Source organism: Anoplopoma fimbria, chromosome 17 (assembly GCF_027596085.1).
Source record: "Anoplopoma fimbria isolate UVic2021 breed Golden Eagle Sablefish chromosome 17, Afim_UVic_2022, whole genome shotgun sequence".
Classification (NCBI taxonomy): Eukaryota; Metazoa; Chordata; class Actinopteri; order Perciformes; family Anoplopomatidae; genus Anoplopoma; species Anoplopoma fimbria.
Genome location: NC_072465.1, coordinates 20,330,987 through 20,358,129, shown reverse-complemented (window position 1 = coordinate 20,358,129; position 27,143 = coordinate 20,330,987). Strand labels below are relative to the sequence as shown.

At 40.9% G+C, this 27,143-nt stretch overlaps 1 protein-coding gene across 1 annotated transcript; it reads right to left on the bottom strand.

The window, feature by feature from the left end:
* Positions 1-498: 498 nt before the first annotated feature.
* LOC129105836 (rho GTPase-activating protein 40) lies at positions 499-15,659 on the bottom strand. Its single transcript, XM_054617042.1, is given in 16 exon segments — positions 499-2,999; positions 3,523-3,578; positions 3,798-3,949; positions 4,153-4,296; positions 4,740-4,946; positions 5,943-6,025; positions 6,792-6,951; positions 7,816-7,893; positions 8,305-8,396; positions 8,820-8,985; positions 9,946-10,094; positions 10,900-10,978; positions 11,827-12,047; positions 13,290-13,340; positions 13,343-13,512; positions 15,511-15,659. Coding segments are annotated over 16 exon segments (2,064 nt in total). The 3' UTR covers positions 499-2,892.
* Between the last annotated feature and the right edge of the window lie 11,484 nt (positions 15,660-27,143).

The window sequence follows — 27,143 nt, the reverse complement described above, 5'->3', positions numbered from 1 at the left end:
ACAGCTCAAGAATGATGAACGATGCTTTTGTTGATACCATCTCTCCACCACACCCATTACCCCATATTGAAAAAATAAATCACGTCTAGCACAACATTAGATTCACATTTATTGACAAAAACATTTTTTCAAAAGTGTTTCTTTCTACAGCAAATACTGTTTTCACAGAAGTATTAAAAACAATGACTTGTGTAAAGGGCATAAATATACATTCTGACGTCTGCTGACTGAAGCGTCTAAAAAGCTTCACCAGAATAAAAGCTGGACATTGATGAAGACAATAAGAGGTCCACAACAACACTTTGACCACAGGAAACAATTGTAACTGTAACTGTCAATCGTTTAGTCTCCCTGGGTGATTATATGGACAACACTGTTTCAGGAAGCTTTTTCTCTCTCACTCAAACTCATTCACATATATGTACAGACACAAACAACAGAACACCTGTGTCGCATGAGAGATGTGCCCCCCCCCCCCCCCCCCCCCCCCCCCCCCCCGTTCGGTGACTCCACATCATGTTGTGTGTGTAATGTGTGTTTACACGATACGTGCCCATGTGCTCGGCTCCTCGGGGCGTTCGTACTCACACTTCTTGCCCTCTGGGATTCTGCTTCAGAGGTGACCTAGATCTCCTGGTTGTCAGCAGAAGGCAGTTTCATCAGCTCGCTTTGTGCCGGAGCACTGAACTGTGCCTGGGACCCTGGGACAGGCCAATTGGACTTGTGTAATGAAGCTCATCACACACATGCACGCACGCACATACACACACACTGCTGCTGTCGTCGGGTCCAGGGCAGCAGAATTTATAACAGCCATTTATTACCTTCCCCTTTATCAGAGAAATGTGATTCCTCGGCATGTTTCTGATGCACCATTATAGTCCATTATTGGGAGGCGACAGAGATGGAGCAGAGGGTGTTGATGGATGTTGGTGCCTGGCCGGCTGTCATTACTCCATCTATTGAGTGGAGAGCGGGAGACGTTTCCCACAAAATGGCCGCGGAGCACCAACATGGCCCCGGCTGCGAGGAGTAAATGATTCACATCTGACGATCGGCGCCAAATATTAAACACATTAATTTGCTGCTTGCCCGTGTGTTTGGAACACTTTCAGTACAGCTACGAAATCAAAACAGTTCTACTGCAGTGATTTCAGGGCTTCTTCACAGCAGAGTGTATGAATGAATGAATATTTACACATGACATTTATCTTACTGTACTGTTTAGGATGTATCGATAAAAAAACAACTCGGCATCAAGTAAATCTGTACAAGAACACTGCAAATTCCCACACTGAGTGTGGTTGACCTCACACAACATGCTGTTACACTGAGTGCAGCAGCTCCACATTATCCTAAGTCTCTCTAGCCTACAGAATACTCATCACATACAGAAGCAACAATGGCGTTACATTCATATAAATAACAACAATAATCCCAGTTTACCCCCGGGAGTCACTTCAGCACTTTTGGCTCCATTCATGTGTTTTAAAAATGATGAACTGAAGACCAGCTTCACTGTGTCCTTAACAACTCCCTTTAGAGGTGCAGCATCTGTCCTTGAGGTTGTGACACCAAATCCCTTGGTATCAAAAAAAAAAGAAAAGTCTCTTTGAGCACTGATCTGTACAAGTCAGGGGTCCTTGGAAGTCCATGGATTTTTTTTTTTTATAAGGCCCAGGAGATCGCAGGGTTTCACAGATAAGAACATATCAGTTCATCTCTTTCAATGGCACAGAGAAGAATCCTTTGTTTACTTTGTGATCAAAACGTCTGAGCTGGAAAAACGGTCAGCGGAGAGATAAACAGCAGATGAGAGGTATCAGTCATTCTATTCACTGATTGATCAGAGCTGAAGTCCCGTTCTGTCTCCAGGTGGGCTGTAGCCACTAGCGTTTAGTTTTCAATTCATTTTCTCTCGTTGCTGTCTTTTAATTATCAGTAATTAAAAAGGCATTACATAGAACTCGAGTTTTCTGTCCAAATCATAAGCTAAATGGATAACTACTGTGGTTACTCTGTTTATATGCAGTTCAGTGAGTAAACAAGCAACTTGGTTTCGGATAGGGGGATTAAAGAAACCTGATTTCCTCAGGTAAATATCCCCTGGAGAAGAAGATTTCTCTGCCATGTAGGTCTCCTAAGTTACTGTTCTGGGGATCTCAAACCCTCCAAAAGAGCTACCTACTGCAGTTTCCAAGGTCACGAATGAAACCTAGAATACTGTTGTATAAAAATGTGTTTGGCACAGGGTTAGGCACCAATCTAACCAATAATATGCTGGTAAAGCTCCTGAATCCTGTTTAATCTTTTATTACAAAAAAACTGCTGAATGAAACCTATGATTTGAAAACACATTGTCTGGCTGACCTGAGAAGGGGGCGGGGCCTCTGCTCTCTACAGCCAGAGGTGCTCTGCATCTGCATCTGCTCGCTCATGGTTGGAGATGAATGCTTGAGAGAAAAGATGGTGAACCAAACTGCCCAGCCTCTCTCTTCTCTTTTCTATGCAGCATGTTCTCTGTCGGAAGTAATGAGTCACGTCGGCAGCTTTGTGCTCGCAGCGTCGCGGCGCCACGGTAACGCAGGCGAGACATGATGGGGTGCAGGGAGAAAAAAGAGAGGAGAATGGAGAGAGATAAAAAAGGAAGAGGGAAAGAGACAGAGGGCAAAGTGTGTTCATCTGATCATAGACAGTTCTTAGGCTCTGCTCCTGGCAGATTCTCCTTCTATCTGTGTCTGCTTCCTCCATCTGACCATCTGTCTCTTCTCCCTTGCTGCTCCAAGGATGAAAAGGACAAGAAGAGAGGGCTGCGTGGATTTTGATCTTTTTTTTTAGGCTCTGCCTTTGTCTTTCTTCGGCAACCTGTTCCCCGATCTGTTCGTCCGTCCTTCACAGCTGTCTGCTGGCGTTGGGTTTCAGCCTGATGACCCACTCTCCTCCAGAGTTGCTGTTGTACAAATCCAGAAGGTGTGTGTCGGGATCCAGGCAGTGTTCACCTGCAGAAAACACACATAAAAAATTACTAAAAGCCTTTGTTGTTGGAATAAATAAAATAAAAAAAATGTACGGCTGATTTTTTATATTAATTACGGATGCAACTAATGATTATTTTTCTTATTGATTAATCTGCCCATTATAGTCTCAATTAGTCACATTCTTAAATATGTCCATCCAGCTCCTTGAGCCCAAATTGAATGTCTTTAAATGTGATATTTTGTTTGATACATATGCTGAAAAGCTATAAATGGGACATTTTGGGGAATTATTTTATTGTGAAGATCCAGAAGTTTTACAAAAGCTGATTTTGACAGAACAAGTTTTTTGTTCACTGTGTCGGCTCTCCTGTGAGAGCACAGACATGTGTGTAATAAGCATTTGTCTGCTCCGATAACTTCAGATGCACTGCTCGAATCTCGTTTGGTATTTTTCACAGTTCATTACATAAGAACTCGTTTCCCTCGTCGGCTCAATGAGCAGGAAGACATGCAAATGTCAGTGCTGAAGCCACTTCCAACTTACCAATATTCCCTCCCACCTCATACAGGGCGCAGTCGGGATACGCCACAGAGCCGTTTCTGTTGAGAGACAACACATATATAGCATCTTTTTTTTCATAAAGGTGGATACATTTTAGATATGTTTCTCTAAAAGGAATACTTCATCAGGTGACAGAAGTGACACCATTACTACTGTGAGAGAAAAAGCCTAAACTGAACTGCTGTGAGCATTACGTAACAAAATTTAAGTTAAGAGTTTTTAGCATGTTGTCATCTAAAGTCTGTGCAGAATTGTACCTTCGCATTTTGCCCTTTCCTTTGTCGGGGCTGCGGAGGGATGTGCGCTGAAACTGGGCGAGCAGGTCCGAGACTCGGGAGTTGATGTTGAGCTGGAACTCCATGGTGCTGTTCACAAGATCCCCGACCTGGATCTTCACTGTGCGGCACGGCTGCAGGGCAGAAGAAATCACTGTATTTAACTTTGGATATTAAAAGAATGACGTTTCAACACCAAACACTGTGTAACATTTGAAAGACAGCATGAGAGTATGCAGTATTTATTGCTGTAATTATACTCTACTGGATGTTGCTGTTGCCTTGGTGTGCTGTAAGCAGAGTGTATGAAGCAGAACAGTGACGTAAACCTGCTCACCTCTGAGGTGTTTTTATCAGGTTTCTCCCGGCTGTCTGTGTGGATCTTCCTCAGCAGGTTCTTGATGCGCCGATCGTAGAACTGGTACCGCCGGTTACTGTTCTCGTTCAGCTTTCGCACCTGGCTCATGAGGAAATTGGGTATCTGAAGAGAAAAGGGAACATGACGCAACATTTGTGATGGATGTATTTTCATGGCAAGAAATATGTAAACAAATAAAGCTTACTTGATTGTTTTCATGGAGCTTATTGCCAGAAAAAGCAAAAAAGGGAATTTTGTAAAGAAAACTATTTCAAATGAAAATGTAACCTTCAAGTTAAATTTAAAAACAGCTTTTGCTGATATTTAATTTCCAACTTGCTAGATTGCAACAGGGATATTAAATGCCAAGTTTTTGTTATCAGTGTTGCTTCATTATTCCTTATTACAAAAAAGAATGTTTAAAGACTTATCAGAAACAATGTTTATTATTAACACATGTAGAAAACGAACAATAGCCTCTTAATATTAACACTATTATATCTAATGTTTCTACAGTTAAACCAACAATCCTCTCCTCATGGGGTTGAATATGTAGGCTGTCTTACCGTCCAGAGCAGGTCCTGGTAGCGGATCAGGAGCCTCATGACATCGGCTGCTTTCTCCGCGTGTCCTTTCTCGGCCCCCTCCGTCAGTCTGCTGGGTACGGCTTTATGGAGGAAGAGGTTTGGAGCCATGATGGTCGCTACAGCCCACAGGTTCATCCTGTTCCTCTTCTCCCTAGAAACCACCTTACTGAGGAACTCCAGGAGGGCCTGAGGACCACACAGATGGAGACATGCATGCGTGAAATCAAAGGTGATCTTTTATCATAATATATGAACATTCCTGTTTTTACAGAGATGAAGGACGCTCACTTTCAACTGAACAATGTGTAAATGTTGAGAGGCCACTTACACTGACGCACAAAAATGGAGTAAAGTGATTTATGACAGTGACTGAATCATCTGTAACACCTCGCCTGAGAAGTATGTTAATGCACAGTACGTTTCAGCTGCCTCCACTGGAGTCAAAGTAATTAGTTCAGGTGGGTTTTGTGCTTCTGGATGCTATAAGCGGAGCGGGCTGCACACTTGTGTCGGTGAAAGTGAGTCGTGGTTAATGCAAGCCGTTACATAACAAAGCAGAGTGTTTAAAATGTGGATTAAGGGAAGAACAATATAGTAATGTTCTGTGAGTCAGTGCTTTGGTATTTTGAGTTTCATGAGAGTGTAAATTGGGATGAATTTCTGACAACCTTAAGGAAGGGAATGTAGGGTGTGAAGAAAGTTGAATAAAGATTTAAGGCCAGTTTAACATGTTTGGAGTCATTTATGGATTCTGTGTTTTCAACCCTTGAAGATAAAAGGAATTTTCAAACTTGATTCTTTCATTTTGGAAGCTAGTTTCCTCTTTTGTGCCTGCAGATCAAGTGTGTACATGGTGAAGGAAGCATTCAGATCAACACTGTTAAATAACTAATGAAAATGTTGGCTGAAGTGAAAGTACATTAAGTATATTAACAAAATAAATACTTAAAGTCCTTAGAAAAATTGCCTGTATGAGTGTTACTATTAAATAATACTATATTAGGTTATTATTAGTGGTTCGCTAATGTGCAAATGAATATTTTGCTGTTGAAGTTTGAAATATTTTATCTAACTCCATGTCTGTGTCTGTGTTTGTGTGTGTGTGTGTGTGTGTGTGTGTGTGTGTGTGTGTGTGTGTGTGTGTGTGTGTGTGTGTGTGTGTGTGTGTGTGTGTGTGAGTACCTTCAGTGTGTTCCTGTTGGGCTCAGGCAGCAGCAGGATGAGCAGGTTCAACATGTGGAGTTTCTGCCTCAACTCTGTGATGTCTGAAGGAAGAAGAAGCAAAAGGTAAGACAGGTCTAACACACACACACACACACACACACACACACACACACACACACACACACACACACACACACACACACACACACACACACACACACACACACACACACACACACACACACACACACACACACACACACATACATACACACACATGTTCTTAATTTCCTCTGCGTTTGGCTGAGAGTAATGGGATACCTAAAGATTAATGACATTGTGACAGGTGGCCATTAGGTTTGTTAGCTTATGTCTCTGTGGTCACACCTCGTTTATCACTTTGTGCTGATTCTCTTCGCAAACTAAACATCAGTGAGTCATCAATCAGATCACATTAACATCAGTCCATCCTTTTATTAAGGTGAAACTAATGTGAAAATAGCAGATCCTCTACAGCTGCTCTTAAAAGGCTATCAACTTGTTCATCTTAATGCTGCTTTCTCAGCTGGAGCAGAAAAGGTAAGCTTCACGGAGAGGAGACTCAGGTAATTATGATGTGAACCCTGCTGAGCTGTCTGGAGAAGTGAGCAGCAGATGTCATGTCATGTAGCATGTAGAAGAAGTCATGTAGAGAAAGAGAAGAGGAATAATTGTGTGTGCCTGATTTATGCAGTAAATATGCTACTTTCCAGACAAAAAAACACACACACACAACACACTCAGTCACTTCAAGTACTTTCCCCATCTGCATCCTGATATACGGTATACCTGAAAGACTTAAAGAGATTTAAAATGTTGCACACTGACCTCTGACGGCACTGAAGGTGTTGAGGTACTCGGGGGTGAGCAGAGGAGCGGGCAGTTCCCTGATGAACTTCTTGAGCAGCGCCGCAGCGTCGTTCGGACTCACCTCGTCCCAGCTGACCTGCCCTGAGTAGAAGTTTGTCTCCAGGTTCTGCTGCAGCAGCTGCAGGTAGAAACCAATGATCACACATGAACTGTCATTTTTCATTCCACCTCCCAGACATTCAAATTATTAGAATTATTTCAACACTTTCAATTATTTTATTGTAGTCAAATTTATTTTCTATACTTTTATAACAGAGAAACCATTCTTCTTGAACAGCTTGTTGCTAATACAGGCCATATGGTTCATATGTCTTATAAAAATACAGGATTTTATGCTTTGGATTGAATTCATAGACCTGTTTTCTTGCTCTATTTGTATTTGTGTATGTTGTGCTTTGTTTTGTCTCAGGACAAAACGACACTATTTGCAAATATATTTATGATATTTCTATTTTGAATTTAATTTGGGATAAAGAAAAATATGATCATTATGGTATACTATTTTGTAAAGATGAAAAAGTAACTAAAATATTGACTTAATCCTATTTAAATGATCATTGTTGCCAAATCCATTATCTATCAAAGGGACTTCATTGTACAATCCCAGTAATCTGTCCTGATGCCAAATGGCGCCCTCTTCTGTCTGCTTTAGTTTTATTGATTCACCATCTACTGTGCATGTGCTGAATTAAATACAGTATCAGTAGATGGATCTGATAGAAAAAACTTAATTGATTTAGTCTCATTGGACTTTTCTAAATGTCATCTATACTTAAACTCAGTGAAGCTGTTTGATTTTCTTTACTGTTGCTCCGGCACTTCTGACATTTAACAGTGTCAATATCTTGGCTGCCCTTTAGGTCATGAAATATTTTTTTCATTTCTTTGCTTCAAACATACGATTACAAAAAAGGGATGTGGTAATTTGGTGCAGTGTTGAGGTTTGTATGACATAAATAATGTGTAGATCCAAATATTGTACCTTGATTCTTGACAGAGATCCTGGAACCCGCAGGATCCCCTCTGAATCGACACCTTTCTTTTCCAAAAACGACAACAACTGCATAGAGAGAGAGAGAGAGGGAGAAGAGAGAGAGAGACATTGGCAGAGAGTCAAGCATCAGTAGATAAGAATCTCTTGCTCACCTCTGCTGGTTATTCGCAGTAACTGCTGCTACATACAGGGTGTGGTCAAAGCTTTTCACATTCAGAGGACACTGAGGTTGTTTTATGTGTATCTGAACACATGTTCTGCAGGTTTAACACAGGCTGAGCAAAATATGGTCAAAACTGTCATCTTGTGTCGGACCAGGGGAGGATAACTGATATATTACAGGCACATTAGATTATTGGCTAAATTAACTCCAAACTCTTAAACTGCTACGATCAAATAAAAAGCATTTGGAACTATTTTCATCACACAATAATTGATTTATTTTAAAAGGTCATATAAACTGTTGCCGGTTCTTACAGCCTGCATGAAGAGAGGAGTAACGGTGTTGGCCTTTATTTTCTGATCGTTCTCCAGCAGCGTGGCCAGCGGTACACCGTAGAGCGAGCTCTCTGTGGGAGAAACAACGTGTCATTCAGTTGTCTCACATTGACATTTAGCTAAAGTTTCATAAGGGAGACATTTTCCTGTGTTTGTATGTGTGTGTGTACCTACATTGATACTGCCACGTCATAGCTCATGTCATTCTTTGTATATTAGTGTGCCAACACACCTTGGCTTACCACGAAATTGCTAGGATTAGTTATCGCTGATTAAAGTATTACCGGTACTAAAGAATTTGTCACCAAAGTTAAGTTTCGGTGTTGTTATGTATACAGAAACAGGTACTACGAAAATCTTTACTAAGAATATTTTTTTATATTGAATTCCAGACTGCAGGGCAAAAGGAAGAAGTCTCTTCAGAAATTAGAAAGAAAGCTTTCCTTGTGTGTGTGTTTATAAAGTGCCCTCTTCGTGTGTCAGTGCTGCCATACCCGGGATTTTCCGCTTGCTGGTTTTCTGCCTTTTGACCTCCAGCTCTAGGAGGTCGCACAGCGCCGTCATGTCGATGAGAGCCAACTGACGCACCTTCTTCATGTCAGAGTGGGAGAGATCCTGAATACGAGTCACTCCTAGACGGCACTTGGGGCAGATCACCCGCTGAGAAGGTGAAGGAAGTGAAAAGTGAGGAGAGGGGGATTGGAGTTGAGAGATGGGAGGCGGAGGTGAAGAGGTAAAGTAAGACAAAGAAGCACACAAAGCAAAAAAAGCACAGGAAGAGAGAATGGGATAAAGAAGGAAATGTGACAGTGTCAAATCATTTACATAATACTCATTGTTATATAATGTGCAACAGCCATTCCATGATTAATACTCTAAGCAGTGTGGCAACAGTATTCATGCTTCTTTAATTAACACCTTGAAAAACACAAATTCTTCCCTTTTCCTTAAGGACACTTTTTCCTGAAATAGAATAATAAATCTGCTGGACCCAGTGACACAACAACTCTTTTTTTTGTTTGGGGCTAATTCCCTCATTCCTGTATTTTGTTTAACCCTGTTATCTAACCAACAGCAGGGCCGATTAGCATTGGCTAACAATAAGGTTTGTGTGTGAGCAGGTTTACATAAAAATAACCCATAACCCCAAAAAATACTTTGTTCCAGACAGAAACTTAAATGTACAATGAACAGTTTTAGTTAAATATAATGTGGTCCAAAAGCCCCAAATTAATGAAATGTATTTTTCCTCCATTACCAAAGATGTATATTACATCTAGGTACACAAGCCAAACTGTTTTTATTCATCATGTATGTTCTTTGCCTTGCCAAAAAGGATGTGATTATTATCATGTCCTGTTTTCTGTAAAATGATGTCAACGATGTACTTTCACACCCACCCAAAAGTAAATTACTGTAGGAAGTCCACGCTGTGAAGTTATATCAGTAATTCTCTTTTATTCCCTATTTGCAAATCCTCTTCCCATTTCATTACGTCACTGGAACATTTACAAAGTTCCACATTTGAAATAACATTTGAAAACTTTTCCACAGTTTTTCCTGAAGGGCAGCAGGGGATTCATTCATGAGAAGAAAATATGGAAGTGTTTTAATGCTTACAGGCAGGGTGCCATCCTCTTTTCTGCGTTGGCTGTTGTTCTGAGGAAATTTGGCCTGTTTGAGGAAGATGACGGCCTGTTCGCAGTAAGCCACGTCGGTGATGAAGAACTCCTCTTTTGGAGCGCCCCTATGATGCTCCGGCGTCACAGCTGAGTGGGAAACACACACAAACTCCAATCTATTAGTTCACTTGAGGAAGTCAACTGTGAGGGAAGTCATGAAAATAAAATTTGAACGCACACTACATGAGGGAACAAGAGGAAGGAAAATGTTGGACCAAAAGTCCAAAGAAATGAGGAAATGTACCCGCACGCTTTTTTATCTTTTATCTCCCAAAAACATAGCAACAAAATAAAAACAAAACAAAAGAACATTTGGCAGAAGTAGAGTATTTAGAGAATCCGGGTTAGAGTCAATACTCAAAAAGAAAAGCTTTACCAAATACAGATGTCACCATTTACTGTGGCATCTGTAACATTATGGCCCTTTCTATAATCAATCAAATCAAATACCAACCTGCTGCATGTTTTCACTGTTGAGAGGTCAACAACTTCATTTTTATTAAGGACTGTTTCCCTTTTCATTTTTTTCTCAGTACAAAAACCTAAATACTATCCAAAAACAGTGTGATTTGGCCAGTGAACTCAGCATTGTGAGTACAGGGACTTTCTTCAGCAGCTGTTGACATGGGGAGTTATCCGGGGATTAATCTGAACCAATTAGAAGATAGAAGACGGGGCTGTGGACTGATCCCAACAGACAATCCCTCATCAGGACTTCACAAATCTGCTGCTCACCTGACTTTTTCTTCTTCATATATGTCTTTTTAAAGACATGTGAGGCAGTTCATTTGTAGTCAAACCTATTAGTAGGTTGCTTGCTCGTTTTTTTTTTTTTTTTTTTTTGGGGGGGGGGGGCTAACTGTAATAGTACCACTGTATCTGTAGCTCTTACCTGAAAATGGTGTTTTGGACACCGATGCCATGCTGGTTTGGGCAGAGTCTTCGCTATGCTGGGACTCAGGAAGAAGGGTCTGGTGAAAGAGAGCATTTATTGACACGTCACAAACACATGTCAAAGTAAAGTCAAATTTTATGCAGCAGAATCTAACAAATCACAGATTTTCCATTAAAGGGCTTTACAATCTGTGTACAGGAATACGACATGCTCTGTCCTTAGATCCTCGATTCGAATAAAACAAATTGGAATAAACCTCAGAGAGAGCAACTGAGAAGAGATCTGTCTCGCGGGATGGACAGACACGCAATAGATGTCCTGTGTACACAGTAACAACCCTTTGTCTAAGAAACAACTTTTGTTAAAATATCAGTCCTTTAATATTTTGTCCCCCACTGGGAATAGTAGTAGTGTTTTTTAGTGTCCACTGAGCAGATGGAGATGGATATGAAGAGTGTTTCCTTTGATGAAGGACTGATATGGATCAGAGGAACAGTGTATCTATTCCTCTCTCAGGGCCGCTCAGGCAGACAGGGAGGACAAAGCATGGCCTTTACATGCGATTTGCCTTTATTGTCACAGGTCAGCTCTGTGTAGAACAAGACAGCACAACACAGCGGAACAATGGAAAGTCCTTCACTGAGTCCTGACAGTCACCGGGGAAATGGATAATTTATATTTCTCTGAATGCAGCTTTGACAGCATGGGACTGGTCTTTGCATTTTCTTGTGGGTTGATGTTAACAAAGGACATAGTAGGGTTGTTACAAGTCACTCACAAATTTCCCACATTTCTTTTCTATTTTAACTTCATTTTGAGGCATGGAGAGCTAGCTTTTTCTTGTTTTTCCTCCTCTGCCGGGGTGTAAGAGGTCATGTTGAGTTACAGAACAACTTTTTTACAAAGGTATTTCAAATTCCTGACCTGAGTGATGGGGGAGTTGAAGATGTCGCGAACGTCTCGCGGGGCTGGTTTGTTCCTCTTGCGGAGGGACAGCGTGTAGGAATCAAGTCGACGCTGGACGGCCTCGGCCTGGGTCCGGGTCAGAGTGGACAGCAGCATTGCTCTGTCCACATCCTCGCTGTCCTCGCTGATGAGGGTCGATAAACCAGCATCGGCCAACCACTGCTCCTCCTGTTCGCCTTCTGAGAGACAAACATATAACAGACAGTGAAAGATCCGGCAACATGTAAATACACAGAGGCAACAGCAACATGTAGATAAATGCAATTTCATATAGACAATTTTACTACAGTAAATTATAATTTTTATCTAATGTAATGCATAAAATTTGGTCTACATTTCTGGACCTGGTGTGAGCATAAAGTCCCTCCTCAGTCTGTTGTAACCACAATTAGGAAAAATCTGTAGCAAAGTCCAATCAAAGCAATGGACTGTAAACAGGAAGTCATTGCAGCACCACAGGCTGTAACATAAACAATATATTCAACATAACTGCCAGTTTTTAACTAAAAGAAGGTATGATTTTGAGAAATGTGTGTGTTTCAGAGTGATTAGTACGACATTAGTGATATTATTAGGTAATTAGCTAATTGTAGCATCAAGTTTTGTTATTTGAGGCATGTTGTGTGAATTCTGTCAACTATGATAGAAAATCTTCATCATCATTAAACAGTCAAGTGTCAGGTCAGATGTGTCAAACCTATTCCATCTTATCTTTTTACCTGTTCAGTCTAAACGGGTTGTATATTAATAAGCTAACGTTAGCTTTGTCTGTCGATTCACTTAGATACGCAACAGTAACACCTGGCAGTTAATGAGTGTTAATGTTTAGTAACAACTAATCTCTTCTTAGTGATGTGTAAATCTCCGCTTTGTAATCACTCATGTTGTAAGTCTGAAACCATGAAGAGCTGTTGCAACTGAATCTTGGACAATAAATACAGTAGTGAGGAAAATGTTTAAGATCAATAAGGAAGACCATAAAATTGTTTGGGGCATAGACTCATTTACACACCACAATCCACACTTCAGAGCGAAAATTCATTGAAAAGAGTGTTTCTGTTTAACACATCATGATTAGGATCTATGAATGAGGGCAGCATTAACACAATCAGAATCCCTTAACATAATAAAAGAGCATTCCCATTCCGAATGGCTTTTTGGCTTGTGCACATAAAACACTCCCTGCCGCAAAGTGTTTGATAGTGTTGTCATGGTGATGAGCGCATCTTTGCTGCATGAGAGACACCTGATATGTTGCCATGACAGATGCATCATTTCATGGAGTATCTCAGCAGCAGCTGTGTTAAACCCCGATGGTTTGTAATTCCACCACATAGACTGAAGATGACCTCCATATCTCAGCTCTCTCTCTGTCCATTCTTAATCCATCAGTGCAGAAGTAGCCATGCAGTATTTCTTACCTTCTGACTGCCTGGAGTCTCTCCTGCTGCTGTCGAGGTCTGTGTAGCCACTCCCTGACGAATGGTCTCCACCTCACTCCAGAACGAATCCAGGCAGAGTTTGTCGGGGCGCTGCTCCTGATCCTGGGCGGACGGCGCGTGTGTGCTGTGTGAGTGCTCAGCGGCTGCCTGGTCCTGCGGGCTGGCCCAGGGCTCCACGCTCATCTCGCTGGGGCTGGGATTTCTGGTACAGACATACACACACGTAAAGAGATTGCACGCATGCATGCAAACCAGCGAGCAGAAACACAAAGACACATACAAACACAGGAGGAATGGAGACTGAAGCGATCCAGAGAGATGGAGAGACAAAAGGAGAGGGATGGGGCCGGCGTGAGGAGCGAGATGGCGAGAGCGGACACAAAGGGGGGTCTCTATTGTTCTTGCAAAATGTGTCCTGGAGGCATAGTACCCTTTAGGTCCACTAGATGTCACTGTTACAATGTGAGATCTGTTTTCCTGTGGGTCACACCCCTTCATCCACCGAAACAGATACAAGACTGCAACCCACTAAAAATGGAAGAATATTACAGAAATACAATAAACAATTCCCCCCCAAAAATTGATTGTCAGATTGTTTTCTGAAATCTAGCAAGAAAAATAGCAGCCAGCGTTTCTTGTGAAGTACTCAATAAGAGATGGTACAACTGTTCCCTTACCACAATGGGACACACTCAGCTGCAGACACAGTTGCACCCTTGGGCACTAAAATGTGACATGGGGATCACAGACACAGGAAGTGGTCAGCTGAGTCACCCCATCTGTGTGCTGCTCAGTCACATTCCTCTAAATCTCAAGAGACATACCAAACCATACTCGTACATATCTGAGGAATGTCCGATGGCTGAACACGCCAACGTTACGCAAAGAGAGACAGTGCGATCATAGTAGTCTTCTGTATCAGAGCCAAAAATACCTGTCATAATCCGAGCTGCTATGCAATGATTGAGAATTAAGTTTCTGAATGATGCCACAACCCACTACACATCGGTTGAAGACAGATACAATTTGTTCCAGGTCAACACTTTAGTGTGCTGAACCAGTTTCAAGGTATCTCTGATGCGGGGGAGGGGGGAGGGGGTGTGTGCTTAGAAGTTGCTTAGAAGTCAGGAGTTGGGAGTTTCAATAGATACTTAATTCATCGAAAGCCTCTTTCCAAAGAAACAGAGATAGAAATCGTTTCCCTGTAGGATCATAAACTGGATAGGCCTACCAAGACTACAAAGCAAAGAAAAGTTAATCCTCACTATCAAAAAGCTGAAAAAAGCAGATGTTTGTCATGAATGCTGAATTCATAAACAATAAATCAGTAATCCTAATTGTTGTTGACCAATTTTCTGTTAATTGACTAACTGTTTCAACTCTAGGCAGATCTGCTTTGAATACTGTGCTTTAGTCACACAAATCGTTTTTTAATTATGATTTGGACAAACCTATATAGGATGTTATTGTGTTAACGTCTCGGCCTATTAGTGAGAAGTAATGTGGAATTACAGAAAAAGAGAAGAATAATATCCATCAGAAAGCAGAGATTTGAAGTAGTAAAATAAAATATAGTAACTACTATCTGAAGTTATCAACATTAGCCAATAACTTGAGTTTAGATACAGGAACCAGTAAGGGGAGAGAACATGTGGCATTGATGCAATATAGACATAATAAAGGCTGTCTTTTCATACAACAACTAGCTCAGTATATCCCTCACACACAGCTGACCAAAGCCAAAACATGTGCTCACAACCTGCTGCTCTTATGAATAAAACACATCAAGCCTGAGAGATCAGAGGTCTGCAGACAGCTGACTCACAGCAGTGCACTCTGGATCCACTTCAACTACAGGGAATGCAATAAAAATTCAAATGAGAGTAAAATGATGTGAAAATACTGAGTAGTATTTTGGCATTATTATGACACAAACCTTCTCAAGAGAAACTTTTTTTCTACCCAACAAATGACGGTTTGTCCGTCTCAAATGTTACAACAAATGTCAACAAACCCAGACTCCACAGCATGAACTACATGTACTATAACTACAGGGTTTCTGATGTTCACTGGTTATTTTTGCACTTCACCACACAGTGGGCTTCAAGCACAGACAACATTCAAACTTTCACAAAAACATTTATGACTTTTCTTTCCCGCTGATCCAGCTCCAGCTCCAGCTCCGTCTCATCACACATACCTGGCTTTTTTCTTGTGGGAGGACGGCTTCACACGCTTGCTCCACACCGGGCTTCGGCTAGGACGAAGCCTGAAACGGTTCAACCTGGTGCGGGGAAACGGCATGGTGGATCCGAGCCTGTTCACCAAAACCTCCTCTCTGCCTCCCATATCTACAATGCTACAATAATCCAGGGATTACAAACCAGCACAAAAAGCTAGCTTCATATACTCCTGTGAGTTGGACACCATGTGAGTGTGCTGTAAATCTGTCCGCTGCTCCAGTTTCTCTGTGTGGTGATAAGGAAGCTAGTTGTTCACTGACGCTTGGGGCTGAGTGGAGCTGGAATGCAGGAGGGAGTGACGACTCCCTGTACATCGACACATCATTCACACCTGTCCCCTCCCTCGCCACTGAGGGGATACGCCCAGCCTGCGTGCTTAATGACCGGCACATCTTGTTCAAACAAGAATATTTGACCCTTTTAAAAAGGGCCCAAGGGCTGTAAGATAATAAAGATACTTGTTCTAGTCCAGGTCTAATAGATGTAAACGATCCCTTAGCCACAAGGGTAAAAGCTGACTGCACTCACATGTATACCTCAGGCTCTTTATTGACCTTTTAGTGAAAGCTACACAACTTAACTTGACCTAATTGATCAAAGGGTTCTTTGTTGAAAAAATTAGGCATGTTTTCACCTCTTTGCTTCGCTGTTACTGTAAGAATTAAGTTAATCAAACGGTTCAAAGGATGAAGATGTTTTCTTCTTTTCGAAACTCTGTGGTTAGTCTTGCATTGTACATTACACGCTGCTAATCTTAAAATCAAATAGCACATACTTGTGCTGTGACAGTTCATGACGTGGTATGTTAAATCAAATAATGCTTATATGCTGAAGAAAGCTACTTATTGCAACCCTCATAGCTTACATCCTTGTCCAACCTCATACCTGAACTCTTGACTAAACAGGTGAGGTAAAACTCAGGCGGCTGAGTGTGGATGTGATATATGTGTAGCTAGAGGCAAAGAAAGTGCCTGAAGTTCCTCAAGTGCAACAGGTCTGTCAACATTGTGTGTGAGCGGCACTGTAGCCCCTCAAACCCCTCCTCAAATCACTCATCGCCACTTATTCGTTCTCCCTTGTAATGCTGATGACAGCCTATATATCAACTGAGGATGTAAACAGACAGAACCAGTTGCCTGGTGAGACTGGGAGGGAAATGAGAAAACCAGTTACTTCACCTACCTCCACAGTTTGTCATACGACTGGCTTTCTATCGCTTTCTATCTAAACAATAAATGGGATAAAGGTTCTAAATTTTTAAATTATAGAGATACAAATAGTCTTTAGCCAGACTAATAACTAAAATGACCTCAAACTAAGTATGCCAGCCCTCTATAGAACACACTCAGAAGACAAACTATGAAGAGGAGAGGCTCAAAAAGCAGGAGCACAAACAGCCCAGTCTTATTTTTAAACCGGCTAATAATATTTCTCACCATGCCAACAATTTAAAAAGCTCAGCCACAAAATAAGACACATGCTACTTTGTAAATAGAAAATTTAAAACAGGGACTAATGAAAATGTCAGGGTGTTGGGATTGTTTCTAGTTGAATGGGCCTGAACCAACACAGGGAATTAACAGGAAGCCATCCACTCTGAGAGAAGAATGAACAAAATGTCAACCTGTTGTGTTACGCTCAACCTCAGCGCTGTGGGAAATAACACCAAGTAACCCCATCCAACAAACTTTGGTCAAGAAATACGGTAATCCACTTGAAAAAAGCTGCTGGCGTTGAAAGCAACACTGTGTTTAATCCTCGTGGCTGAATTCCATGGCAAGCCTCTTAGCCTGCAGAGAATGCAACAGTTTGCTCACACAGCCTTGAGAATGTGTTCCTGCCAAAGCATACAGGATCCGTCCATTGATACAGAAAATCATAAACACAGACAGAGAGCTACAGTCTACAACATCCCTAAAACAACAGCAAATAGCATCAAAACATGGATACTAAAAATGATAATCAGACTGCTGAACTAACCGTCCAGTAAAAATACATCAAACTAAAGTATGGAGGCACAATTAAAACTTTTTTAACAACCTTGCCGAGCACCCACACCCTGTTTAGCCTAATTGTAGTGGAGTGGCTTAATCCATAAATGAGCTTCAGGTCCCAGCACCCCTGAGTCCACAGCGGCAGCAGAGCCATGATCCTACCTGGCCTTGGCCCACGCGATGGCTTTGCCCGAGAGAAACAGCAAAGCCGCAGAGCCACTTCTCCCCCACGGCATCCTGCTGTTGTCCCCCCAAACTGCTGCACGCCGTAGGAAACAGCAGCTGCCTGCCGCTGGCAAGCTGTTTCCTTGTAACCTCCTCGGTGCACAAACACATTAGAACAAGGACAGTCTCCCTGTGCTGGTGTCCACGTCACTACATCACATCCTGGGGCAGGAAAGGAGGTCTGCGTGGAGGGGTGGGGGGTCGGGAAGGAGAGGAGCTGAGTGGTTGAATAGCTGACTGGGGCTGGGACACCGACAGAGGGAAGACCCTGTCTGAATAGCTGGAGCTAAATGGTTTGGGCATGAGGGCACAACAGCTGCATGCCTGACTGACTGGCCGGCTGGCTGTCTGGACGGCTTGACAAACTGTTTGGATAAAGTTATGCTGGGGCTCAGAAAAGTGGAAAATCCTTCCACATCGTTTATGTTTGTGGCAACATTCTCACTTTACGTTTTATAATTTACTTAAACTCAAACACAGGAATCTGCCTGACCTCTGTCCTTTGGTCTTTATGGTTGTCATCAGATTCCATGATCCAATATACTCACACTTATCTAAAGCAGAGCTTAATATCAATGAACAGCTGGAAGGTCTCAGCTTGCCACAGACAAATGTAAGGGCAGACACAAAAAAACAGTTGGTCTTGAACTTTGGATCAAAGGGGAATGAATACAGTGTAAAGGAGGGCGGGCACAAACAACACATAATACCTGCATCCTTTGTTACATCTTTTTGACATAACATGGTTTGACACAGTTTAAAGCCACAATTTAAGTCTGACTTAAGTCTGACAAAACATGGTAAAAGTTGCAGCTGTTGCTAAAACAAATCTTATTCCAGGCCTAAATGTTCACTGCCTGTTATTAAAATGAAATTATAGGAAATTTGCTATACTGATGGAATGCATTGACCGAATTTTATTTATTTACTTATTTCTTAGTCACGTATATAAATATTACCAAAAAATACTGCCATTCCCTTGAGCATGAAATGTGCTATACGAAGAAACAAGTCTTGCGTTGTCTTGCCTTTTCTTGGCAACACTTGACAGCCACAGGGAAAGTGAGGAAAAATAATTTTGATTTGCCATTTGAAAAGGGCACTTTAACACTCAAGATGATAGAGGCAGAAAAGGCCACCGGCTCCTAGATCCCTCTTAGTTAAATTCTGCCGCTCTGACCTGACCTCTGACCTTTTAGCTGCATTTCTACACTGGTGGGATGGTGCACAAAAGGTTACTTGGTGCCGAAGTGAGCTGAGACAATGTTGGGTATATTATGACGTCATTATAAACCTCAAAGTAAAATTCCAATGAGTTAGACCAACTCTCTATATTTTTTCTCATTAGGAGAGAGCCTTGAGAGCTCAGCAGTAAGGATTGGACTTTGTACCACAGCAGTGTTGGGTAATCTTAAGATTATAAGAAATCTATACAGTGTTTCTAGGAACAAATGTGAGCAACGTAATTGTGTAAATCTGACAATGTGACATTGCAGACTATGTACACAGCAAATACTCTTTTTAAATCACTGGGACATTGAGAAGATTTGCTACCCTTACGCACTGTGTCCCAAAAAAATAAGAGGTGCAGGGCCATTGGTGACGATGGCCTTCTGCATTGACGTATGTACTTGTCACTGCCGGCATGATTTTAAAGGACAACTAGAAGGGCACTCGGAGAGCATAGACCTCCACCAAGGTCAATCCGCTCCAAAATAAAATGTTTTTTTTCCTTGCCCATGCTTCACCCTTCCTGCAAGTTTCCTAAATATGGGGCAGGCCGTTTTTTCCGTAATCCTGCTGACAAACAGACAAACAAATCGAACTGAAATGAGGAAATCAAGGAATTACTTGACGTTTTGGGGGATATGTAATAATATATTATAGGTTTTAATATATTTGCAAAATATATCCACTGTCCTTTAGAAACAATCTCCTTATTGCTCTTTCTAGTTTCCTGATGGTGTTCCCTTAGCCTGCTTTACATTGTATTCATTGCACTGACCCAGTTATTACAATATACATTAATTTCCCTCTAATGAAAACCTAATTTGTACTCACTGTTAAAGTAAATCTAATCAGCTCCCTAGATTAAGTTTTCTGCACAGTACTGTCCACCAAAACAATGCTATCTATTAGATAACAAATCCATTTGTACAGTTTATAACTAGTAAACTAAATACCGAATCAATTCCATTTAGTATGGCTGAAATCAAAGTCTGTAGTCTGGCTCAGCTCTCTGGCAGTTTGCCCAGTCACTTCAGAAACTCAGTTTGTTTCCTTTCTCTTGAATCATCTCTGACTGTTGTTCTTGGTAAGTCAAGACCTTTCTCACCGTCACTGACAATCCTCTTTGGCTGAGAGATATGCCTAGAGGAAAAGGAGAGTGGAGAATGTGATGGTGTGTCACCTTGTGACCCTACAGATGGCATGTGACAGCCAGCTCAGCCTCTTGGCAAGTCGAGCAAGGGAAGGGGAGAGGAGGAACGTGGAGCAGTGTAAAATACAGGAGAGAGGAAAAAGAGAAACAAGAGAAACAAGGGCAAATGCTGATGGAGGAGGTTTATACAGGAGTGGAGGGTATAGGTGAGGAAGGAGGATGGTGAAGGGTGTTGGAACATGGACAAAACCATGACGCCATGTTTCATTACATTAGTATTGTTAAACTGATGCTAAATGTTTAAAATGTGAGGAGAAAAGAAAAATCTGTTGTGAACAATTTAGTCAGGAGGACAAAATATTTTTATGGGATTAAAAAACAAGTCAGGCACTTGTGTTGCTTGTCCTATGCAAACACATAGACAGGATTCCTGCATCGTACCAGACGTGGGTGTTGTTTATTGCTGCAAAGTTTGGCACATTAATTCATCTGAGCGATGTAGCTGAACTTGATCTGAGAGAACAGATTGGAAGTGAATTGGAGAAAGCTTCAATTATCTGGTCATTTGCTTCTTTAAAAAGATGTCCCTGTGCAAAGGTATAATAGGTGCAAGGGGTAAATTAACTTCACATTTTGTCATCCCATAACTGTGATCATGACACTAATGTTGGTCTGGAGATTTACTGGCCTATACAGATAATAACCACCTTTGGTCTGATGGCAGCACCTCATATTCTCTAAACGGATGATGTGATATACGACTATGAACTTCTTGCTTTGGCAGTTTATCACAGTCACGACTTACTTGATATCATCAGCACTGTATCATTTTATTACTTAAAATGCGGGTTATAAAGCAGGTAGTTAGTATGTTCTCCACAGAGATGCTATAAATAGACTTCCGACTTTAAATGAAATGATCATCAAAAACATGATAATTGATTGAAAGATAAACTGTAGCATGTATGTTTTATGATCAGGTCCATTGACCATGTCTCCTCCACAGAGCTATTCCAAGACTATCATTTATCTACTTTAAGCTATCTTATCATATATTTAACAAGATTACATGTTTGTGCATCCAAATTCTCTCTTTTGGCAGCAGATTTCATATTGCGTCAACCAAAACAAATAGTGTGTCATAAGTGACTCACAGCAGCTGCCACCTGATCTGTGCAGGGCTTAAGCTACTAGCAATGAAAGCTGGAATACCTTCTCTTCTCTCGCCATATGTAGCAAAAGTGGATTACAAGAGCAGTAGTACTTTGCACTGACTTTTACTATATAAACCCTTTGCCATTTTTCTTAAGGTGTTATATTAGTATTAGGGTAGCATGTAGTTTCTAATTCACCCAAAACAACCCTATTAGCCATGTGTTTTCTTTGTGGTACACTACTGACAGTGAGCTGAAAAAATCAGAGGTAAAACTCCACAATACTATAATGATTCCAAGAAGCCTGAACAAACATCTGCTGCCATCTACCAGGATGATGAAGATGAAACGAGGGTGGACATTTCAGCAAGACAATGATCCCAAACACGCAGCCAAGGAAACTCTCAATTGGTTTCAGAGAAAGAAAATAAAGCTGCTAGAATGGCCCAGCCAATCACCTGACTTGAATCCAATAGGAAATCTATGGAAAGAACTAAAGATCAGAGTTCATAGAAGAGGCCAACGAAACCTTCAAGATTTGAAGACTGTTTGTGTGGAAGAATGGGCCAAAATCAGTATTAAAGTATTAAATAAATTTCAGTAAGCGTGTTCAATACTTTTCCCCTGTGTCATTCCATTTTATTACACATAACTTAATTTCTGAACTTATTTGTTTTGTTTTCTTTGTATGTATGGATTACTTGGGTTGTTACCGACATCTGGTGAAAATTTCATGTCAAAAGCACCTTTAGAAATATATCTACTGAGAAAAATGGTGACGTGTTCAATACTTATTTTACCCGCTGTATCTGCAGGCACCTAACGCAGCATGCCATGGATGCCAGTCTGCAGCAAAATTAAACATTTCATTTTCTGAAATTGCCAACACTAAACAGCAGCTAATAGCCAAGAAAATCATCTCAATACTGATGCAAACATGTATGCATTATTTTTTTTAAATGAAATTAGGTTGATTACTGCGGCAATAATATATTATGTAGGCTAATGGCATACATTGGAAATGCAGCTGTAACAAATCTGATTTATGATCATTTGCATAAATCATCAAGGCCAATTTATTGGCTTGATGATTGAATGGATGGTGTCCTTCAGAGTCCTCCTATATTTGGGGGTCACAATTCTTTAATAACAAAAACAAAGATATGTGTATATTTTACACGAAAAAGGGGAATATTGGTGTTTTTTTTTTAACTCTTAAAAATCAGTATGGGACTCAAAAGGCCACTATCTGTCAGGCTATAGTGTGAGGACGGCTGAAAATAAAATCCATCATACACAATAACAACAATAAACTACATTTCCGCGTTGAACACATGCAGAAAAAGAAAAAAAAACGCCCATAGCAACTGTTCCCCTAGCAACCGGACTCGCTTCCCGACCGGCGGACAGAAACCAAAAAGCAAACGGCAAAGAATTTTTAAAAAAATGAATGTCCCTCTATTTATAATACACACAACCTCTTGTTCAACATTACATCATTGTTTTTCATCAGAAAATTATTTTTTTTTTCAACAAATTGCAAATGGTTGCCTAGCCAACGGAAAACAAAGAGATCCACCATCAGCCGAACCTGGACACGTTACCTGGGAGATCACCGTGGACACCGCCGGCGCGCGCAGGCTCGACTGAGCGTGAAGAGAGGGTTCTTCCATGTAGCTCGACAGAGATGAGCGTTGCTGTGGGCGACGAGGAGGGCAGCTCGTCCTTTCTTCACAGAGGGGATGAGGGAGGCTGCTCTCCTCCGTCCACGTTGTCCTAAGCACCTTGCGGATGACGTCATCACGCCAATAACAACAACAGCAGCATCAGCATCATCAGCATCAGTGCCACATGACCAACTGTGGTTTTCTATAACATTTTACTCTTTTTTTTATTAATAGCTCAAAATAAATGCCACTTTAATTGCCCACATGAGAATAACGCCTCATTGGAAATAAGGGCTCCATCTGCATGCAAATCCTGTTATACCTAGTAATAAATATAATTTGAATTAAGATCATCCTCAACTAAACTCTACTCCCATTTGCAACTAATAATTAAAATGTTTTAATGCCTGCCATTTTTTCAATCAATCAATCCATTCAATTATCTTTCTTCTTCTGTTCTGATGATTGCATGCTCTCCTCCCTTTCTGTATTACTTCTGCTTGATTTGTCTCTTAAATTGGATATTATGATGCAGCTACTGATCAGATCATTTCCAGTAAGTGCACTTTTTGCTGATCAAAGGTTAATACAGAATCTTCACGCTCTCGATCAACAATGGGTCATCTGTTTAGAAATGGCACAGCCCCAGCTTACTCAAGTTTAGACTAACGCTTCCATAAACACAGTCACAGCTGTGTGGAAAATGCGACATGCTTATATATAGTTTTGCAAGCAGCAGGGCTCCAGATGGCAATGTCATTTGGTCCGTTGGTCCACCACCTTGGTCCGGACTAAAATATCTCAACACCTGCTGGGCAGATTGACATGACATTTTAAACTGACATTTATGGTCCCCAGAGGATGAATATCAATTACTGATCTTGACTTTTCTTTTGAGAAATATCTCAAAATGAACAAATTGTTTTGCATGTTTGCTTGGATGCAAGGAAACAGGTACAAACATCCATGTTCCCCCCTTGTAATTACTTTGATGATCCTCCACCTTAAATCTACCAAACCCATCAGGTCACAACTTTTGAATTTGGTTAATGAACAAATATCAGCAAGACTATTGGCTTTCTTATCAGCCTCAGCTGTACTTAGCATGCTAAAACCATCAAGATGTGTTAGCATTTAGCTCAGGTCTCCTCTATTAGTCACAAAGCTGCCAGCATGGCTCATAGTTTTGTTTTATTATGGTTAGTGGGTGAAATGTTCATATTGGTTATAGATATGGACTTTGAATGGGTTTAATACATTTTATTAATACACTTCAAACACCCAGTGGAAATGTAACCTCCATTGTGTTTAAGATGTCCACATGATGTGTTTATGTATTTCACATATCATCAACTTCTGCTTTCTCACGGCTCTCACATCACTCATAGAAATAAATCCCTCAAGCAGTTGACACAGCACTGCAGCAGGAGTTATTTATTTGTATATATCACATTCCCAACATACTGTAAACTCAGCCTGACTCATTCACTACACCCTTGCAGGTTGTCCGGCTGCAGCTAGTAGGTGGAAAGATCATTCCTCCTGGACGGACACATTCTCTCTGGCATCCTGTTTTTGTTTTCATTGTCTTCTCTCTGCCTTCTTGCAGACAGTCCACCTCATTCCAGGGTTGTGTGGATATGTGTGTGTGTGTGTGGGTGGGTGAGAGTGAAAAAGAGAGAGAGAGAGAGAGAGAGAGAGAGAGAGATGTGAGAGGGAAACACACACCGACAGAACGAGACAGAAAAAACAGAGAGACACAGCGATAGAGAGGACAGAGGGCCTGTAACGCAGCCCACTCTCTTCCTGCCATTGTTTCATCCCAGGGACTCACATGAGGCTCGGTTAGGATATGAATCCTGGACATCAGCTTGCTCCCCCTCCCGTCGGGCCACTCCTCCTTCTGCTGCTCTGCGTTTCCATGGAGACAGAGAATATGCCTGCAGATGATTGCAGCCCCTGCTGAAAGGCTTTCATGGAGGCAATAATGCAGAACGACCTGGAATTCTGACTGTCGAAAGAGCAACATGGAGACAATCTGTTTTCGATTGTGGTTTAAATCAAGAAATATAAATATAAATATAGAAATGTGTGTTCCCCCCCCCCCCCCCATTGCTTTGTTTGGTTTCATATGTTGTTGCTGTCCAATGAAATCTATGTATCCCCAAAAGGTCAACTTTTCATGAAATAAGAAATTTAAATGATTCCTGCTGGCTTTGGTGATCACCTAGGTTTTCATCTACCGCCACTTTAAGGTACAGTTTTGTGTTTTTTTGTGAAATATTTCAAAAACATTAGGATTTAATGACATGAAAAGTGGATCGTACATTCATGTCCCGTTTGATAATGAACAGTAATAACTTTAGTCGTCTGACATTTCATCCAGCGCCATCATCATCAGTTCAACTTTTACTTTTGTTTATGACTAAGTTCTTTCAAAACTAACGACATTCCCATTAACCTCAGCCGCCCTTTGTGTTTCGTACCAATTTCCAAATATTAGCATGCTAACATTGAACCTGCTAAACAATGCTGACAATTCGCTCAAAGTACAACTGAGTCTGAGCACAGCTTCACAGAGCCACCTTTGACTCTTTGTCCATCGATCATTCATATCTACAGTGTATTCTGAAAACCGTAAAAGGTCCAAATAAGGCCATACATGGATACAGCAACTATGTGTGAGTTACAGAAAGTGTAAACACGTTGGCCTTTACAGAATGCAGGATGAGTGTGTGAGCTCATTGGCATGTCAGAACTCCAACTCCTTTTATATGAGTTTGTATTTGTGTGTTTGAATGTTTTTGCATCCTTCCATCAGCACATGGGATTGTTTGTCTGCATGCATGCAGGACCTCATAACAAGCTTGACGAATGATTTATTGATGCTCTGTTTGCAGTGAGGAATGCTATCTGTGCTAGCGATCATGTTAGCGTCCTTCAACACTGAGTCACAGTTTAGGCCAGAGATAAAAACTTATTTGCATTAATCAGAATCAAATGTTGTCACAACAGCACGTGAAACCTGCCCTGCTTATCACAGCTAACCACATGCTACTTCATTTATCTAAGACGGGGGATATTTTCCTGCTGTTATTCTACAAAGAAGAGTTTTAACAGGATTTGATCGATTACATAAATTTCCAGACAATGGACGTTATTCAAGCAGGGCTAAAATCTGTTTTCTATATTTAACCACATTCATGGTAATATCCCGCTTAAGGATTAACCCTGATTTTAGCCGAGTGCAAACAAAGTACTCGTGGTGGGATGTGAGCTCAGCAGCACGAGTTGTGATGACGTCTGATTGGGGAATTAGATGACAATTGTTCAAGCAATTGCATAATTATAATCCAATCATTTTAAAACTGGGATCAGACTGATAACTCAAACTGAATGAACTCCAGGCTCAAACTCACTTCTTGTCAAATATTCTGCTGCCATATCAAAATGATAAAATATTTATAAATATATAAACTATATATAAACTGTGGGAGTGCTCTTTTTCTCTCCCCTCCCACGATGAACATATTAGTTTTGATAAATGTATCACTAATATATTGAAGTAAGGAGTAATTGTTTTTGAATTTGAACATAAAGCCTATTAATCAGTTAATAATTGCTTATAGTTATCCCTGCATGAGATTATACATTTTAAAATGGCTGTCAATGGCAAATAGTGTTTTTCCTGGGCGATGTGAAGGTCCTTGGACAGAGGAAGTCCTATATGTAATCTGTACATATAAAGCCCTATATAAAAAAAAAAAAAATACATAAAGCCCTCTCAGGAAAATTTGTGATTTGTGATTTTGGGCTAAACAATAAAAAATGAACTAAAATGAATTTAATTAAAATAGTAATTCTGGTAACACCAGAAGAACATCAAGAGCAGATACTGTATATGTTACATGTATATCATGTCACATTCCTTTTACATAATTAAAATCTGTGTGTCAATAAAAAAAATATATCTTCTTTGGGATTCACATACAGAAGATTAATAAAGGAAAGTGCATGTGATGTTCTGAATGTTCAGTTTATAGTCTGCATGTATTAAGTCAGCCTGGTGCAGTCAAAAGCAGTGCTGCAGTTCCTCCTTGTTCTCTCTTCTTCAGCAGCCTATAATAGCTGTCGCTCAGTTGCTGAGGTAAGTAGAAGCTGTATGAATGG